Source organism: Urocampus carinirostris, chromosome 2 (genome assembly GCF_059441175.1).
Source record: "Urocampus carinirostris isolate Australia breed hairy pipefish chromosome 2, RoL_Ucar_1.0, whole genome shotgun sequence".
Lineage (NCBI taxonomy): Eukaryota > Metazoa > Chordata > Actinopteri > Syngnathiformes > Syngnathidae > Urocampus > Urocampus carinirostris.
In genome coordinates, this window is record NC_142350.1 from 302268 (window position 1) to 321393 (window position 19126).

General features: G+C 40.1%; 1 protein-coding gene across 5 annotated transcripts in view; it reads right to left on the bottom strand.

The window, feature by feature from the left end:
* The window catches only part of phf14 (PHD finger protein 14), a 115427-nt gene that overhangs the window by 21158 nt on the left and 75143 nt on the right, over nucleotides 1-19126 (bottom strand). For 4 of the 5 annotated variants that reach the window (XM_088328182.1, XM_088328180.1, XM_088328181.1 and 1 more), the window contains 3 exons: nucleotides 17445-17548; nucleotides 9239-9370; nucleotides 7963-8125 (listed from right to left, as the gene is read on the bottom strand). The exons of the other annotated variant lie outside the window; for it this stretch is intronic. In XM_088328182.1, coding sequence (XP_088184308.1) covers nucleotides 7963-8125; nucleotides 9239-9370; nucleotides 17445-17548 — 399 coding nt within the window. The remainder of the gene's footprint in view (nucleotides 1-7962; nucleotides 8126-9238; nucleotides 9371-17444; nucleotides 17549-19126) is intronic. 5 annotated transcript variants of the gene reach the window in all.

Consider the following 19126-nt stretch of genomic DNA (forward strand, 5'->3'; position numbering starts at 1 on the left):
TTCTGCAAAAGCATCAGTAAACGATAAATGGAGCAATATGTCCAACAAACGGTTGAGAGGTACTAGGATAACAGGCTCAAAATTGTTTTGATACAATTCAGGAACCACAGTAAGTACCATGTTGGCGGACAAAAGTTGTCATATTTTACCAATATTTCATCTAAAATGTGTAAAAAAGGGATTGGATGTCTAAATGAATTGTTTTGTAGGAGAAAATGAAAATGCCGGATGCACTAACTCCAAACACTAAAACGGTGTTGTTATACATAAATCTATGAATTTACTGTTATTTTGAGTACAGTGAGGGAAACGAGGCAGAATTTGAAGGTAATCATTGTGTCCATGTGCCTGGGGGGGAAGAGATTTGCAATCGGACTGACCTAAGGTTAATGACCTCTGCAAACGAACAGACTACGATTACGACATTTAACTGCAGCAAACAATGTAAAAACAACCGCGGCCTAACTTTCCAGCAGAGCAATGTTGGAGCGGGAGAGCAAGATATAACGTGTATGCCCCTTTTCCACTACACGGTTCTTGACTTCCTTGCCTCACCTCGCCCGGCCTTTTTGGGGGTTTTCGATTATGAAAAAGTAACCGAATCTTCACTTCCGGTGGCGCCATGTGGTAGACGGCAACAAGGAAAGTAGCTTTGGCAAAACCACTACAAACTAACATAATACCTACTAGGAAAAAGACAGAAAGGGGATAATTTGTAATTCATATCAAGGAAAAACACTTCAATAAAATATGGTCAAGAAAGGGAGACTTGTCAAGGAAACTGGCGCAAAGGAGAAACGGAACGAGGGAGCAGAGGGGATGGCGCCGCCCGGCACCGGACACGACCCGGCCATTCTCGAAGAGATACGTAAATTAAGGCAAGAACATACCGAAGCAGCCAGCGAGAACAAGATTATCATGGCAAGACTTGAGAAAAGCATCAAAGAGCTTTTGGAAAGGACTGTGTTGCTGGAGCAAAAAGTGGAGCGCATGGAGGAGCTAAACGTTAACACGGAAAAGCGAACAGCGCAATTGGAACGCTCCACAGCATCCGGCCCAGATGAAGATGTTTTGGGTCTCAGGAATTAAGACATTTTTTACACTGATGGATGCAGCTCCATTGCTAAAATAAATGGGGATCGACGTGGAAAAAGACAATACGGAGACACTGCAGAGGATGATGGCGAAAAACATTTGGACCACAGGGACTGGAACGAGAGGAAGGCGAAGGAACACCCCCATCACAGAAGGAGACTTGCAAGCTCTCATGGAGCAAAACAAAGCTACGTTCCGATTTGGGGTGAAGGAGTAAGGACCATTTCTACTCTTTCTGTTAAGTATTCAATAAGTTAGAAGTAAGTACATTTATTATATTTAAATTACAACAATGTTTAGTTTTTTTGTGTAGAGCTACACTAAAATATTTAGTTAGTTATAACTATGGACAACTGTACAAAAGTTGTTCAAGCACTGAGTGCACATTTCCAGGAGGGTAGCCACAACTCTCCGATTGGACTCTTGGAAGACATGTGTTTCTGTTTTATGGGTGTGTTATTCCTTTTTGGTGGGGTCTTATGTGTGTTTGTTAGTTAGTTTGTTTTTTCAATGGAGGTGTTAGTTCTTTTTTTGTATGCTTCGAAAATCAGCGGGACTCAATATAAAACATGAGCAATCTAAATCTTGTTTCATATAATGTACATGGGCTGAACAACCCCATTAAGAGAAAGAAGATATTGAATCAACTCAAAAAATTGCAAAGCTCAGTAGCTTTATTACAAGAGATACATTTGACAGAGACTAAACATAAGGAGTTAAAAAGAGAATGGGTCAACCAGGTGTTTTACGCCTCTTATGGTAAGAGAAGGGCAGTAGCAATTTTACTTGGTAAAGGTGTAGCATTTAAAGTTGAAAAAGAAGTGAAGGACAATCTGGGTCGATAAATATTGAAATATCAATAATGAATGTTTATGCGCAAATTGAAGAAAAGGGGACATTCTTTAAATTATTAGCTAAAGTAATAACCAATTGTGTGAAGGGAATGCTACTTATAGGGGGTGATTTTAATACTGTACAAAATGGCAAAGTGGACAGGTACCTATCAGTACGTGAACCAAGTACAAAGAGGTAGAGAGTGCTAAATAACATAACTAAAGAATCGGGACTGATAGATCCATGGAGAGATAAGAATCCCCAAACTAAAAACTATACTTTCTATTTAAACCCTCATGGCAGCTATTCAAGGTATGACTTATTTTACATTTCAAGACAACATATGCATACAGTAGTGGACTGTGGTATAGAAAATATTACGAGAAGTGACCATGCTCCAATTACTTTAAAATTGAGTTTGGACAATGAATTGTGTTTTAGGTATTAGAGGACGAATGTATCTATCCTCTCAGATAAAAATGTAGAACAGGAAATAAAGCAGTGTATAAATGAATATTTTCAAATCAATGACAACGGGGAGGTTTCTCCATCAATATTTTGTGAGGGATGGAAAGCTGTAATGAGAGGGAAAATAATTGAAATATCTTCTCGACTGAAACAAGCCCGATTCAATAATTAAAAAGAATTGGGGGATATGATTAAGGAACTGGAAGCAGAACAAAGAAGAACGCCAAATGAATACAGATTGCAGGTATTGAAAACAACCAGAGGCAAATTAGATGAACTTTTAACAAATAAGGCAGAAGGGGCTTTGCGTTTTATGAATCAGAGATATTATGAAATGGGCAATAGAGCCAGTCGGTTACTAGCCTTCCAACTTAGAAAAGCTCAAACTGATATAATTATTCCACAAATAAAACATCCTGTTTCTAAACAATGTTTAGCAAAACCCAAAGGAAGCGTTTGCCGATTATTATAAAGATTTATACAGTGACTCAGAAAATGATTTGGATAACTGCACGGCATGAAACTTTTTGGAAAACCCACATTTACCAACTCTATCCCTGATAGAGTTGGTAAATGTAGGATACATTGTAGGATACATTAGAAATTATTCGCCCCATTACAAAACAGGAAATACAGGATACAATAAAAAACGAATGGATTCCCAGGGGTGTTCTACAAAAGTTTTAAGGAAGAATTAACACCAGTACTACCTAAAGTATTTAACTATGCGCTAACAAAAGGAGACCCCCCAAATGGTGATCAGAAGCCATCATAACAGTCCTGCATAAAGAAGGAAAAGATCCAATGCTGTGTGAAAGCTATAGACCAGTTAGTTTACTGTGTAATGATTTAAAAATGTTTACAAGCATAATGGCAAAAATAATGCAGAAATTCATTAATTAAAACAGATTAAAGGGTTTATTCCGGGAAGACAGGGTGCAAACAATATTAGGAGGATATTAAACATAATTTCGAGCACAAAATATAAAGACCCACCCTCGATGTTACTGATCTTGGATGCCCAAAAGGCTTTTGATGGAGTGAAATGGAGCTTTTTACATCAAACACTTATAGCTTTTGGCTTCCCTCAAAAATTTGTAGGGTGGGTGAAAATGATCTATACACATCCTAAATCTCGGCTTAGAGTCAATGATCACTGTTCAGACTTATTTGATCTTAAAAGAGGAATCCGGCAAGGGGACCGTTTAAGTCCACTCTTGTTTGCAGTAAGCATAGAACCACTCACGGAATCAATAAGACAAAATGAGCAAATAAGAGGAATATTGGATGAGGGAGGAGAAGAGCATTAAATATCCCTGTTTGCAGATGACTTGTTGGTGATGCTGAAAGAGCCCTCTCTATCAATACCACCACTGTTCGAGAACCTTAAATTATATGGAGAAGTAGCTGGATATATAAATAATAAGAGCAAATCAGTAGCAATGATGATATCAGGAAAATATCCAACAGAGGTGATAGAAAAATTTGATTTTAAATGGACAAATAAAGGGTTCAAATATTTCGGGGTGACCACTACACCACAATGCACACAGCTGTTTGATGCAAATTATGGAAGGTTGATGAAATAAATAAAGAAGGATTTGGAAAGATGGGAAATTTTGCCCTTAAGCCTTATCGGAAGGGTAGAAACAATTAGAATGAACATATTACCAAGACTATTATTTCTGTTTCAATCGCTTCCTATTCTGATACCGGCATACACATTTAAAGTGTTAAATAAATGAATATCAAAATTCCATTGGCAAAATAAGAAACCGACAATAAAATACAAAACCCTTTTAGCTTCTAAAGATAAAAGGGGCCTAGACCTACCCAATATCGGATATTATTATTGGGCAGCTCATATTAATGCTCTTATTTGTGGATGACTAGAGACAAAGATAGAATATGGGTGGACATGGAGCAGCGGTTTTGTCCAAATACACCTGTGGAATCATAACCATTCATATCAGTAGTGATGTGGAAGAGGTTAAAAATCCAGAATGAATGGATTAAGGGAACTATTAAAACTTGGTCCACAATACAAAAAAACTTTAAAATATCAAGGTCTGTGAATAGGGCTACAAAAATTGCGAAAAACCCAGTCTTTAAACTTTGATGTGAAACATGGGCACAAAAAGGATTGATGTTGATTACCCAAATGTTCGAAGGACAGGCATTGAAGTTGTTCGAACAACTCCAACAAGAATTCGACCTACCTGGAAATGATTTTTACAAATATTTGCAACTAAGGCATTACCTCCAGAAACATGATGAATGGGGGAAAATATGTAAGGAACCAACTAAAGTTGAGGAATTATTAATATCATACTCAAAAGGAAAATTAATAAAGGGAGTTATCTCAAAATTGTATAAAGCTCTGCGAATGGATCTCAGTAATGATGGTGGTTAAGGAACAATGGGTACAAGAAGCTAATGTAGTGATAAAAGACGACAAATACTTTGAAAAAGGGACACAAAATAACCAGCAGTCCGACATGGAGGGAGTTTGAATTGAAAGTAAAAATGTGATTCTTCTATACGTCTTCTATCACTGTAAAGTATAAAAATACCTCCAATCTATGTTGGCGTAACTGTGGGAGGGTCGGAGATTTCACACATATTTTCTGGAATTGCCCTGTAATATTAAATTTTTGGAGAAGTACTCAGACAGAAATAAAATTAATTATTGGTTGGGAGTTGCGGTTGGACCCAGTGACCTATATATTAGGAATTTTGCCAGAAGACTTATTGACTGGGCGACATTAGCTCAGGAGGTATATGCCGAAGTGTCATTGGGCAAGACACTGAATCCCTAACACCCCCAATAAGCAGGTTGGCGCCTTGCATGGCCGCTATTGATGTGTGAGTGTGTGTGTGAATGGGTAAGTGTGAAGCACATCGTGATGCGCTTTGGAGGTCTTCATTGACTTGAAAAGCGCAATATAAATGCAGACCATTTACCAATTACTGGACAACATAAATATGTACGGGCAGCACGACGGCGCAGTGGTTAGCGTATGTGCGGCACAGTTCATGTTTTGGAAACCTCCTGCGTGGGTTCAAATCCAGCTCCAGACTTCCTGTGCGGAGTTTGTATGTTCTCTCCGTGCTTGCGTGGGTTTCCTCCGGGCACTCCGGTTTCCTCCCACATTCCAAAAAACATGCATTTCAGGTGAATTGGCTTGTCCAAATTGTCCCTAGGTGTGAATGAGCGAGTGAGTTGTCTGTCCCCGTGTGCCCTGCGATTGGCTGGCAACCAGTTCAGGGTGTCCCCTGCCCACTGCCCGATGATTGCTGGGATGGGCTCCAGCACCCCCGCGACCCTACTGAGGATAAGCGGTGTAGCTAATGAGATGAGATAAATATGTACTAAGGGTTATGCTTCTGGTAGCAAAGGAAACTATACAAATCCCGAGGCAATTGTGAGAGTTGTGATGGATAGCATAATTTTTCAACGTAAAGTCCTTAGCATGTAACCATTAGCATAATTTTTAAGCATGAAGCAGTTAGAATTTAGCCGTTAGCATCGCTTTTTAGCATGCATCCAGTAGAATAACTCATTGGCATGTACACATTATCATAATTTGTATATATGAAGTCGTTATCATGTAACCATTGGCATATTTTTTTTAGCAAGAAGCAGTTATCATATAGTCGTTAGCATCACTTTTTAGTATATAGCAATTAGCACAACTCATTAACATGATCCATCCATCCATTATCTGCACCGCTTATCCTCATTAGGGTCGCGGGGGTGCTGGAGCCCATCCCAGCCATCTCCGGGCAGTGGGCAGGGGACACCCTGAACTGGCCAGTCGCAGGGCACACAGGGAGAGACAAGTCACTCGCTCATTCACACCCAGGGACGATTTGGACCGGCCAATTAACCTGACATGCATGTTTTTGGAATGTGGGAGGCAACCAGAGTGCCTGGGAGAAACCTACGCAAGCACAGGGAGAACATGCAAACTCCACACAGGAGGTTCGATCTCTTGACCTCAGAACTGTGTCGCACACGCGGTAACCACTTCTCCGCCGTGCTGCCCTAACATGTACCCATTAGCATAATTTGTAAACGTTAAGTCGTTAGCATGTATCCATTAGCAGAATTTTTAAGCATGAAGGAGTTTGCATTTAGCCATTAGCATCGCTTTTTAGCGTGTAACCATTAGCATAACTCATTAACATGTACCCATTAGCATAATTTGTAAACATGAAGTTGTTAGCATGTATCTATAAGCATAATTTGTAAGCACGAAGCAGTTAGCATTTAGCCGTTAGAATGAAGCGTTTGTCAGGCCATCAGAACTAATGATCACAGCTTCCTGGCTGAAACCACAACCTCCTGACTTAAAACAATGGAGAGAAAAATTAAAGCAAATGTACATTATGGAAAAAAATCACTGCAAGACTTCAACTGAGAAAAGATGGAAGCACAATTTTTACTTGATGTCTAACAACCTCACCTTTTATTTTATTTATTTTATTAACATTTTTTGTAGTTTGTTTCTTTTGTTATTTAAAGGTATGTCAATTGTATACATTTTTGTTTGTGTTGTTGTATGAAGGATGAATAAACCCTCTGTCAAAGTGTGTGTGAGAAATAAAAAGTTATAAAAAAAGGAAAGAGTCTTAGTCCCCGGGAGCCCGGCCTCATTTACCCTCTGTTAAGGTTCTATACCTCAGCCTGGGGAATTAAAACATCACGTGTTTCACTGATTACTGATTGGTGCGCTACGTTGGCCTGTTTTTGTTGCTGCTAAGTGTCATTGCAGTATTTTTACAATGCATTATTTTAATTGCCAGCATTATGTTGTAAATATATTTTAATGAGGAAATTAACACAATGAAAATTGTCTTTAAAGTGATCATATGATTCGGGTGGTCATAATGATTGCCAACGTGCACTAAATATCATCCCTCTCCGTCCCAAAGTTTAGAAAAGATACTGTGTCATCTTTTTTCAGAAAGAAAGCTTTGATGCCAAAACAAGCTGTATTCATATATTTGCTTTTATACACTGCGCGTACTAGGCCTACACACTGCCATATCTATTTTTATTTTACATTATACCTAAATTAATCTTAATTTCATTTTTAATGTTATTGTTTGTTAATGCAACATACATTGGAGCCTGATCATCCTAGAATTGGGATTACCTCATGTGCGTTCCTTTCTCATGGTTTCTTCATTTTCCTCACGCTTAGTTTTTTTTAGTTTCCCCCTGCCCTCATGTAGGTTTAAAATCAGGTAGTGGTGTAATAATAGTCTGTAGTTTACAATAGTCTGTGGTCTGTGCAGCCCTTTGAGACTACTTGTGATTAAGGGCTATACAAATAAACATGAACAAAACTAGACACTAAGTGTTAACAAAGATCTGAACAAAGGCACTCCTGCCATCTACAGGTGATTTATCATACTTAAATCATTCATAGAGGCTTGATACCAATGGAAGAGATGCGCCAAATACTTTAGAGTAGTTTAAAAAAAAAGTATGTTATGTTTTGGCACTGAATGATAAAGCCGACAAAGCAGATTTGACTTCAGGAGGCAATTACACACCGCGCCTCTAAATTGAGGTTTTTTGAGTTCTGGCGACATCTCCTGCGGAATGAATTTTATTGGCCCTTTGATCTGCCTCCTGGACCTCTTGGTGCCATCAGGTAGCATCTCCATGGCAATGGCCGCTTCATCACTGCTTGCTTGGTCACACTCTGAGCATTGCCTGATAAAAAAGAAGGCATTCAAAATATGGAACAATGATTACGACAGCATTTAAAATTGAAGTTTAGATGTTAAGTTATGGGCGGGTGACAAAGCAGGTTTAACTTTTAACCTTGAGTGTCTAAAATTTTACCAAATCAGTAATTTAAACTAAAACAGAGTGGGAAAACTGCGTCTACGATTTTGATTTTTAGATTTAGTCCTTAAATCAAAATATGTAAATTATTTGTATAGAATTAACCAATGTTCCTTCTAAGCTGCACAGAAGAAAACGGTTGCGCACAGCCCAGACCTTCTCCGCGCACAAGAATATCTATCCAACGCACAGAAATTCAGGGCTCAAAATTGCTGAATTAATTCCCGAGCAAATTTGGGCAGAATTCCAGTGCATGCAGGTAAAAATTGCGTGGGATTCCTTTTGTTGTTTTAAACATGGAATTTTAAAGTAAATATCAACAAAAGATTAAGTAAATAATAGTAAGCGTAAATGTGAACTGGAGAGAAGAGGGTGGAAGTGAAGGGGTCTGGAGAGACAGGCGGAGATTGTCCCCGCTGTTGAACTGGTGGATGTACCTTATAATATCAGTTTTAAGCATGTTTTTTTCTGCTTGACCATGTTTATAAAATAACTTAAACTTTTGAACTTCTGATGTTTTACATTAAATATTTTTCTCAGGTTATGAGTTGCTGAAAAATCTGGTGTTACATTCAAATAATTTTCAAATATATCAGGTAAATATTTTTTCTGACAGTACTTCCACTATACTACGATCAAACACTTTTTTGTCTTGTGCAACTTAAAAAATAAATCACAAAATTATGCACAGCAGGCCCAAGGCACAAGCTAGTTAAGCAGTGACTAAAAGTAAATTCAAGGCAGAACTTTTCAGTATGAATTTTATTTATTTGTGTAGCAGTCTTTTAGTATTGTTCACAGCTTATTATTTTTTTTTTATTATTTCATTTTTTTCAAAGTTTTACAGTGCCTCGCTTTTATTTGTGTATGAAACGGCATATTGTCCAGGAGGAAATTCACATTTTAATCCCAGGGATTGTAATGGTAAAATATAAAGAATAACAGTTATTTTAACTTGTATATTTCTTGAAAACTTACCAGTAGCTGTTCTTTGTCTTTTTGGGCATGCGTGTTAATGGCGGTTCCAGACAACCTAAGTGATAGTAGAGTTTGCAGGTGTCACACAGGACCAGCAGATGTTGGTCTTGGTTCTTCTTACAGATTCCACAACTGTCATAACAGTATGTTTTTTATGAGTAACAGCTGCTGATGTGGCTAATAAAATAAAGCAAATGGTTCAAAACCTAGGCCAGGGGTCACCAACCACTTTGAAACCAAGAACTACTCTTTGTTTACCTCCCAATAGAAATTATGGGTGCCACCAGGCTGTACTTGCCCAAAGACACACCCCAGGAAACGGTGCCCATATGACCCCTAGTGGTTTCGGGATAAAACCCATTATATACATATATATATACATATACAGTGGAACCCCGGTTCTCGACCATAATCCGTTCCAGAACCCTGTTCGAGAACCGATTTGTTAAATCACCGAAATCAATTTTCCCATTAAAAATAACGTAAATCGTTTTAATCCGTTCAAACACCCTGAATGTTTACCATCAATGTTTAACGTAAACATGAAGCTAACCCAGGCTAATCGTACGTTCGCGTTATCGTAATCCTCCGTACGAAAGATTACGCCAACATGAACGTGTAAAACTTTAAAAATCAGGTCGTTTACAAGTCATTTAGCACCCGGGTCTCTACAACACGTGGCTAGCGCTTCATTGGAAAGGGGGCTCCGTTCCAACACCCTGAATTTTGGGCTCAGTTCCAACACCCTGAATGTTTACCTGAATGTTCAACGTAATCATAAAGCTAACCCAGGCTAATCGTACGTTCGCGTTATCGTAATCTTCCGTACAAAAGATTACGCTAATGTGAACGTGTAAAAATAAAAAAATCAGGTCGTTTAAAAGTCATTTAGCACCCGGGTCTCTACAACACGTGGCTAGCGCTTCATTGGAAAGGGGGCTCCGTTCCAACACCCTGAATTTTGGGCTGTGTAAAAATAAAAAAAAGGATAAAGAAAAGAATTATGAATAGGATTATTTACCTTTGTGGTGGTCAGCAGGAAGCACAGGCAAGATCAGACACATGCACATCTCTTTCATATTTGGCTATTATGTCTTTCCTAAAGGCAATCGTTGTACGAACAACTTTTCCTTTTTCACCTGTCCTGCTTGCACCGATCTTCTTCGGAGGAATAGTTAGTGGCTAAAACACTCCATTCACCGATATAAAAAGCGAAAGCAAAAAGAGGCAAGTGCACATGATAACAGTTTGTCACGAGGGGTGGGGGCGATCTACACCCGTACGCCGCTCAGCATCGCACCCTAGCGTACGCACTCAAGCATTACCAGCGTTCGAACTCCGAATTTTTGACCGGACAGCGAAGCAAGAATTTCTTGAAATATTTGTTCGAACTCCGATTTGTTCGAACTGAGAGGCGTTCGAAAACCGAGGTTCCACTGTACATATATATCCCATTAGCTGCACTGCTTATCCTCAGTAGGGTCGCAGGGGTGCTGGAGCCCATCCCAGCAATCATCGGGCAGTGGGCAGGGGACTCCCTGAACTGGTTGCCAGCCAATCGCAGGGCACACAGGGACAGACAACTCGCTCGCTCATTCACACCCAGGGACAATTTAGACCGGCCAATCCACCTGAAATGCATGTCCTTGGAATGTGGGAGGAAACCGGAGTGCCCGGAGGAAACCCATGCAAGCACAGGGAGAACATACAAACCCGCACAGGATGTCCAATAGCTGGATTCGAACCCACACAGGAGGTTCCCAAGACCTTAAAACACGCACACGCGCTAACCACTGCGCTGCCGTGCTGCTATATATATATATATATATATATATATATATATATATATATATATATATATATATATATATATATAGATAGATATCTCATCTCATCTCATCAGCTTCACCGCTTATCCTCAGTAGGGTCGCGGGGGTGCTGGAGCCCATCCCAGCAACCATCGGGCAGTGGGCAGGGGACACCCTGAACTGGTCGCCAGCCAATCGCAGGGCACACGGGGACAGACAACTCACTCGCTCATTCACACCTAGGGAAAATTTGGACCGGCCAATTCACCTGAAATGCATGTTTTTGGAATGTGGGAGGAAACCGGAGTGCCCGGAGGAAACCCACGCAAGCACGGGGAGAACATACAAACTCCGCACAGGAAGTCTGGAGCTGGATTTGAACCCAAGCAGGAGGTTCCCATGACTTGAACTGTGCCGCACATGCGCTAACCACTGCGCCGCCGTGCTGCTATATATATATATATATATATATATATATATATATATATATATATATATATATATTACCGTAAATTCCGGACTGTAGAGCGCATCTGATTATAAGCCGCACCCACCACATTTTAAGAGGAAAACCGATTTTGTACATACACAAGCCGCACCTGTATGTAAGCCGCATGCGCAGTTCCACAGTTCAAAAATCACAGCCGGCAAAATGAACGGAAAATGATACCGGTACTTAAGGTTTGACGCAGACCTGCAGAGTCCAGGTCCCGTTGAAAGTAATCCAAGAAAAAAAGTGTATATTTCCAAAGGTAAGGGTGGGACAAATATGAACACATTTACTCACGCAACTCCTTTTTCCTTAACCAACTTTTTACCCCCTCTTCTTTCCTTGTCTGTCACCTTTAACGGTCCCCACTTAAACTTGGCTCCCCGCGTTTGTTTCGCCCCTCATTTTTCGTTCACCCGTGCAAAACATATCAGAATAAGTGTCTAAGATAAATACAAATAAATACATTACAAAAATATACAGTTGCAAATACATATTATACATGGGTTACACATATTTACAAAGAAAGACGGTACACCAAGAGAGTTTTCAAAGCTTTAGTAATAATAGCTTTGACAGGGCAGTTAATGGTAGCAACACTCGAGCGCCGCTATCGGCTGTTAGAAAAATTACATAAAATGGCCGCATCACTTTATTTCCCTGCGGGGATGAATAAAGTATCTATCTATCGATCTATCTATCTAAGCCGCGGGGTTGAAAGATGGCGAAAAAAGTAGAGGCTTATAGTCCGGAATTTACGGTATATATATATATATATATATATATATATATATATATATATATATATATATATATATATATATATATATATATATAAAATGTGTGTATACATTTACACATTTTACAATGAAGAAAATACGTATTTGAAGACCCTGCTATTTTGCTATTCCTCCCACTTAAAATTCATGGAGGGGTCTGAATTTTTCATCGTAGGTGCATGTCCACTGTGAGAGGGATGAACTAAAAAGAAAAATCCAGAAATCATAATGCATGATTTTTTTAACGATTTTATTAGTTTGATATGGCTGTAAATAAGTATTTGAAAATCTGAGAAAAAGAATGTTAATATTCGGTACAGTAGCCTTTATTTGCTAATACAGAGGTCAAACGTTTCATGTAGTCTTTCACCAGTTTTCCACACACTGCAGGAGGGATCTTGGCCCATTCCTGCACACATATCTTCTCTAGATCAGTCAGGTTTCTGGGCTGTTGCTGAGAAACATGAAGTTTGAACTCCCTCCAAAGACTACATTGGGTTCAGGTCTAGAGACAGGCTGTGCCATGCTAAAACCTCGATATGCTTGTTACGGAGCCACTCCTTGGTTTTCCTGGCTGTGTGCTTTTGGTCATTGTCATGTTGGAAGACCCAGCCACGACTCATCCTCAATGCACTTACTGAGGGAAGGAGGTTGTTCCCCAAAATTTCATAATACACGGGCCCAGTCATTCTCTCTTTAACGCAGTGCACTCGTCCAGTTTCATGTGCAGAAGAACACACCCAAAGTATGATGCTACCACCCCCACACTTCACAGTAGGGATGGTGTTTTTCGGAATGTACTCTTCATTCTTCTTGCTTCAAACACGCTTAATGGAATTATGACTAAAATGTTCTAGTTTGTACTCAACTGAACACAAAACTTTCTCCCCAGACTCCTCTGTATCATCCAAATGGTCATATGGAAACTTAAGAGGGGCCTTGACAAGTGCTGGTTTAAGCAATGGAACCTTTCGTGCCAAGCATGATTTCAAACCATGAATTCTTAGTGTATTACCTAGAATTATCTTGGAAACAGTGGTTCCAGCTCTTTTCAAGTCATTGACCAACTCCTGTCGTGTAGTTCTGGGCTGATTCCTCAACGTTCTTAGAATGATTGAGACCCCATGAAGTGAAACCTTGCATGGGGCTCCACTCTGATTGAGATTGACCGTCATATTTAGCTTCTTCCATTTTGTAATGATTGCTCCAGCCGTGGACCTTTTTTCACCAATCTGTTTGGCAATTGCTCACTAGACCTTTCCAGCCTTTGTCTCTTTGACCATGTTCCAAGTTAAAGTCCTACTGATTGTTTGGGTGGACAGGTGTCTATTTGCAGCTGATGACCTCGAACAGATGCATCTACAGTAATTCAGGAAGATACATGGAGAGCAGGTGGACTTCTAATGGGCGGAAAAACAGGTCTTTAAGAATTCTGGATGAAGCACAGGTGTTCACATATTTAATAACAGCTCTATCACACAAATAAATTCTTAAAAAATCATGCATTGTTATTTCTACATTTTTCTTTTTAGTCTATCTCTTGCTCCTGTGGTGAGGGGCCCTCTCCCTTTAGCAGGTGTGAGAATTCTCCCACCGTGGTTTGCTGCGTGTCGTAAGAGGCGACTTAAGTGGAGGGAGCGAAGGGACTGGGGATCCTCTCCACTCTATCTCTACTCCCTAAGAGACAGCAAGGCAAATAAAGTGGGGCGGGGGACCGAAATGTCTCGCAATTAGGGTCCCTAAATGTGAGAGGATGTGGAAGTAAAGCGACTGAGTGGAAGAATGAGATGATTGGAAGGATGATGACTAAAAGGAAGGTTGATGTGTTTACGTTGAGTGAAACAAAGATGAAAGGAAAGGGTGAATTACAGCTTGGAGGTATGTATAAAGTCTGCAGTTACGGGTGGACATGTAATTAAGGAGTAGCTGTGCTTGTGAGTGAGGAAAAAAAAGGAAAAACTGGTGGAGTGTAAAGAGATATCTTCCCAATTGATGTGGGTGAGGTTAAAGTGGGTGTACAAGTATGGATCTTTATAAGAGCATATGAGCCTGGTTCAAAAAGAAGTACTGAGGAGAGAGAGGATTTCTGGAAGAATTTGTTTGAATGTGTGCGAGAGAAGGGTGGAAAGTGGTAATACTAGGTGACCTGAATGCTAGAGTGGGCGATGGAACGGTTGAAAATGTGGTTGGTAAATATTAGTACCAGGAAGAAATGAGAGTGTTACGAAATTGATAGAGTTATGTGTGGAAAATGAGTTGGTGGTTGCAAATACATTGTTTAAAAAGAGAGACGTGAATAAGTATACCTTTGAAAGAGTGGATGGTGGTGAGATGGTGGACAGAGCACTGATGGATTATGTGGTGGTTACGAAATGGATGTTAAGTAGATTGTTGGATGTGCATGTTTACAGAGATAAAAAGGGTGGTATGTCTGATCATTTTTATGCGGGAGGAAACCTGAGAATAGATGGATTGTGGAGGGCTAGTTATAAGAAGAGTATGAGGGAAGAGGTGAAAATGTAAGAGTTGAATGAAGCAGAAAAGGAAAGAAAGTTTAAAGAGAGGATAGGGGAAGAGTACGAACAGATTAGTAGAAGAGAAGTGGAGAGTGTGGAAATGGAATGGAAGTGGTTTAAATAGGCAGTGTTGAGGAGTGCTAAAGAAGTGTGTGGAATGAGAAAAGTTGGTAGAGGTATTAGGAAATGAAGTGATGGTGGAATGATGGGGTATCAGAGGCTGTGACAGAAAAGAGACGTGCCTTTGAGGAGTGGCTGCAAGATAAGAGTGGTGATGCATATAAAAGGTATTAAGTGAAAAAAAGGTTGGTAAAAGCGGTAGTGGAAGCAGCGCAAAGGAAAGCAAATGATTAACGGTGTCGAAAAACAGGTTTGAACTTTGAGGAAAGGAGAAAAGTGTTCTGGAAAGAAGTCAAAAGAGCGCAAGAGAAACTGAAAGAAATTATATGGGGGAAGGTGCCTTGGTTGGATGGTTGTACTGCTATATGCTTGAAGAAAGGTGGCACAGCTATGATTGACTGGTTAGTATACGCTTGTTGAATTAACAGATTAAGATGATGCCTTAGGGGTGCTTGTAGCGGAGTGGATGACGTCACGCCAGTCCAAAAGTTCGACATCCCTGCGGCAGACGGAAAACTTTTCTTTGTGAAAATCCAGGGATACACCACCTCGTGTTAGCAAGTCCGCCTCCTCTCCGATTCCCCCCGGCTTTCGTGTCTCTGTTTAGCGGCGTTGAAGCCAGATAGCTCCGGGTAGCTCCGGGTGGCTACACGTTAGCGTCCGGAATGCTAAACGTGAGCCACGTTTCCGCAAAACACAGCAACTGCGCTCCCTGTGCGCTTCGATGTAAGGTGATGACGTGATGGAGTGCGCATTGCGTTAGAAATAAGGTTGCTTGGACAGGTGCTGGAAGAAGTTGAAAACTTAGATACTTGGGTTGTGGTGTGGCTGTGGTTGGTGGAATGGAGTGCGAGGTATTGCACAAAGTGAATGAAGAAAGCAAGGTTTTGGGTGCTTTGAGGAGCGTAATGAGCAACAAGAGTATGAGTATGGCTGTTAAGAGGGGAGTGTATGAGAGTGTAATTGTGCCGACTGTGATGTATGTTGAAGATACTTGGGTACTGAACGCAGATTTGTGAAAGAAACTGAAATGTTTTTGAGATGAAATGGTTGAGGAGAATGTTAGGAGTGACAAGATTGGATAGATTGAGAAATGAAATTGTGGGAGACAGAACTGGAGTAGTACTGGAACTGAGCAAGCGTGTGGTACTCGGTTGGTTTGGACACATGGAGAGGATGGATGAGGATCGAATGTTGAAGAGGATCTACAGAGCAGAAGTAAATGGAAGGAGACCATTGACGATTGACGTGAATGGATGGTGTTACGAGTGCACTGCAGGAAAGAGGTCTAAATATAGTGGAAGCTATAGCTCTTGTTGGTGATAGGAGTGAGTGGAGAGGTGTTGTGAAAGGATAGTGGGATGTTTAGATTTGTTCTAAGGGATGGGCAGGGCATCTGTATGATGCGGCAGTGGTAACCCAGTGAAACCTGTCGGGCTCTCCTGTAGAACCGATGAGTGTGTTGTGTCACTCTGACCGGAGTGATATGGCCGCTTTCGTGTGTCCCGTTTCATCTGGAGGGACAAAAGCATGACCAACTTGGGTGCCGAGGTGCTTAACTTGTTTGGGTGTTTGGTCATTTGGGTTGGCCATGGTCCAAAAAAATAAATAAAAATGTGGGTGTTTTTTTGCCACTTTTCCCCTTTTTATTTTCTTTGTTTTTGTGTATGTGTACGTCTTGCTGTCGGTCACCCCTCTCGATGCATATGACCAAGGTAGATAGATAGTTTATCTCTCTCACAGTGTACATGCACCTACGATAAAAATTCCAAACCCCTCCAAGATTTCCAAGTGGGCAGAAAAGCAAAATAGCAGAGTGTTCAAATACTTGTTTTATTCATATATATATATATATATATATATATATATATATATATATATATATATATATATATATATACACAGTAAGACCTCGGTTATCGCGGTTAATGGGGACCAAAAGCACTCGCGATAAGTGAAAATCCGCGAAGTAGCGGCGCACCTTCCAAAAAAATAGGAAGGTGCGCTCTGAAGCCGCGAACGTTGAACCGCGGAGTAGCGAGGTCTTACTGTATATATATATATATATATATATATATATATATATATATATATATATATATATAAAAATATATATAATGTAGTGTATATATATCCCGGGCAGCACAGCGGCGCAGTGGTTAGCGCGTGGTGCGGCACAGTTCTGTGGTCATGAGATCGAACTCCCGGTGTGGAGTTTGCAGGTTCTCTCCGTGCTTGCATGAGTTTCCTCCCACATTCCAAAAACATGAATGTCAGGTTAATTGGCCGGTCAAAATTGTCCCTGGGTGTGAACAAGCGAGTGAGTTGTCTGTCCCTGTATGCCCTGCGACTGGGTGGCAACCAGTTCAGGGTGTCCCCTGCCCACTGCCCGAAGACGGCTGGGATGGGCTCCAGCACCCCAGCGACCCTACTGAGGATAAGCGGTGCAGATAATGGATGGATGTATATATCTCAATATATGGAACTGCCTACCTGTAGAGAATCGCTGGGAGGCTTCCCTTCCCTTCACTTCCCCCTTCTTTCTTGTTAGATTTCCTTTCTTTGGGGTCTTTTAGAATGGCTGGAGTATTTAGTGTCTTGAAAAAGGATGGAAACACATACCTTTATTAGAAGGTTATCATAATATTCAGGTTCCATATATGTACTATAATACTGCACCTAAAATCAGTGTGTTCCAGACATAAATACTAATATTTGAGGGCATTTTAGGTGTGTACTGTTTTTTTTGCCTAACACGCGAAAGGTGCCCGTTTCAAAACCGGTTGAAAACATTTGTTGGCCTGCAGAAGGATGGGTGCAACCAGGCTGTACTTGCCCAAGACACGCCACATAAAATGGTGCTCTTATGGCCCTAGTGGGAAGGGGAGCCATCTAGCCAAAACCATTTAAAAATAGTTTCAAAGAAGACCATTTGGTGCTGGTTTTTTTTTTAATGTTTATTTTTTTTTATGCCACCACCAATCTTAAAATGCCATTTGTGTTGATAGTTGAAGCCTGGGAAACATCAATATCATTCCTCAACACCAATTATCCAAATGCAAACTCAGGCAAAATAAAAAGGTGGATACTGTTTCTTTTGTCAAAAAAAAGGTGCCAATACAAAACGATATTGTTAAGGAAATACTTGAAATGTGAAATGAAATGATCTGCATTTATATAGCGCTTTTCAAGTCAATGACTTCCCAAAGCGCTTTAAAGTGTGCTTCACATTTCCCAATAGCGGCCGTGCAGCCATGTAAGGTGCTAACCTGCTTATTGGGGGCATCAGTGTCTTACCCAAGGACACTTCGACATGTAAGGAGCCGGGATTCGAACCTGCGATCTCATGATCCCCAGACGAGCGCTCTACCTCCTGAGCTACTGCCACCCTACTTAAATCTGACTTATTATTTAATCAATTATTTTGTCTTGTGATTCGGTTTTATTGTATCCAGTCAATTGCATTACTGTAAACAGCAGAGAAAAAAATAATTACCCCAATAATATTATGAAAAGGGACATTCAATAGCCAAAATGAATCATACTCTAAAATTACCAACTGGTGTGCATGTGCACAGCCAAGCTTTTGTTTAACAGCGGTGGCAGTCTGGTGTCAGCCCTCTACTCTCTTAGCTTGGCCTTCCCATTACTTGCTATTATGATTGCACCTTCTATGATCATGTAATAACATATATGGAATCATTCGTTCATCCCCAGTCAGAATTGATATGGTTCTAAAATAATAGTTTGTGAGAGGTTTAGTTCAGATGTAAAACATGTTTTCTTTTAAGTTAATGTTTCTCAGCCAGGGCGCCGTGAAACCGTTATAAGTGTGACTAAGAAAATTGTCGAAAAATAATCTTTAAAACAGGCTTAAATAGGCATCATTATTTGCCATATGAAACAATGTTGCTTATTTTCTGGGCGTTATGATTTTACAAAATTATCTGCTCAGTAGATGTAAGGTTTGTGGTGAGTAATTTTGTTTGAAGATGACATTTGAGCTTAGGCTAACTGACAGACAATTTCGTTTTTTCGAAAACAAAAAAAATATATAAAAATAAAAATCTATACATATATCAATCTACTGTAAAAAATGAAGTAATCCATTTGATTATTCTATTTTTAAAAAAAAACAATGTATCAAGTGTGCCTTGGCTCAAAAAATGAAGGGA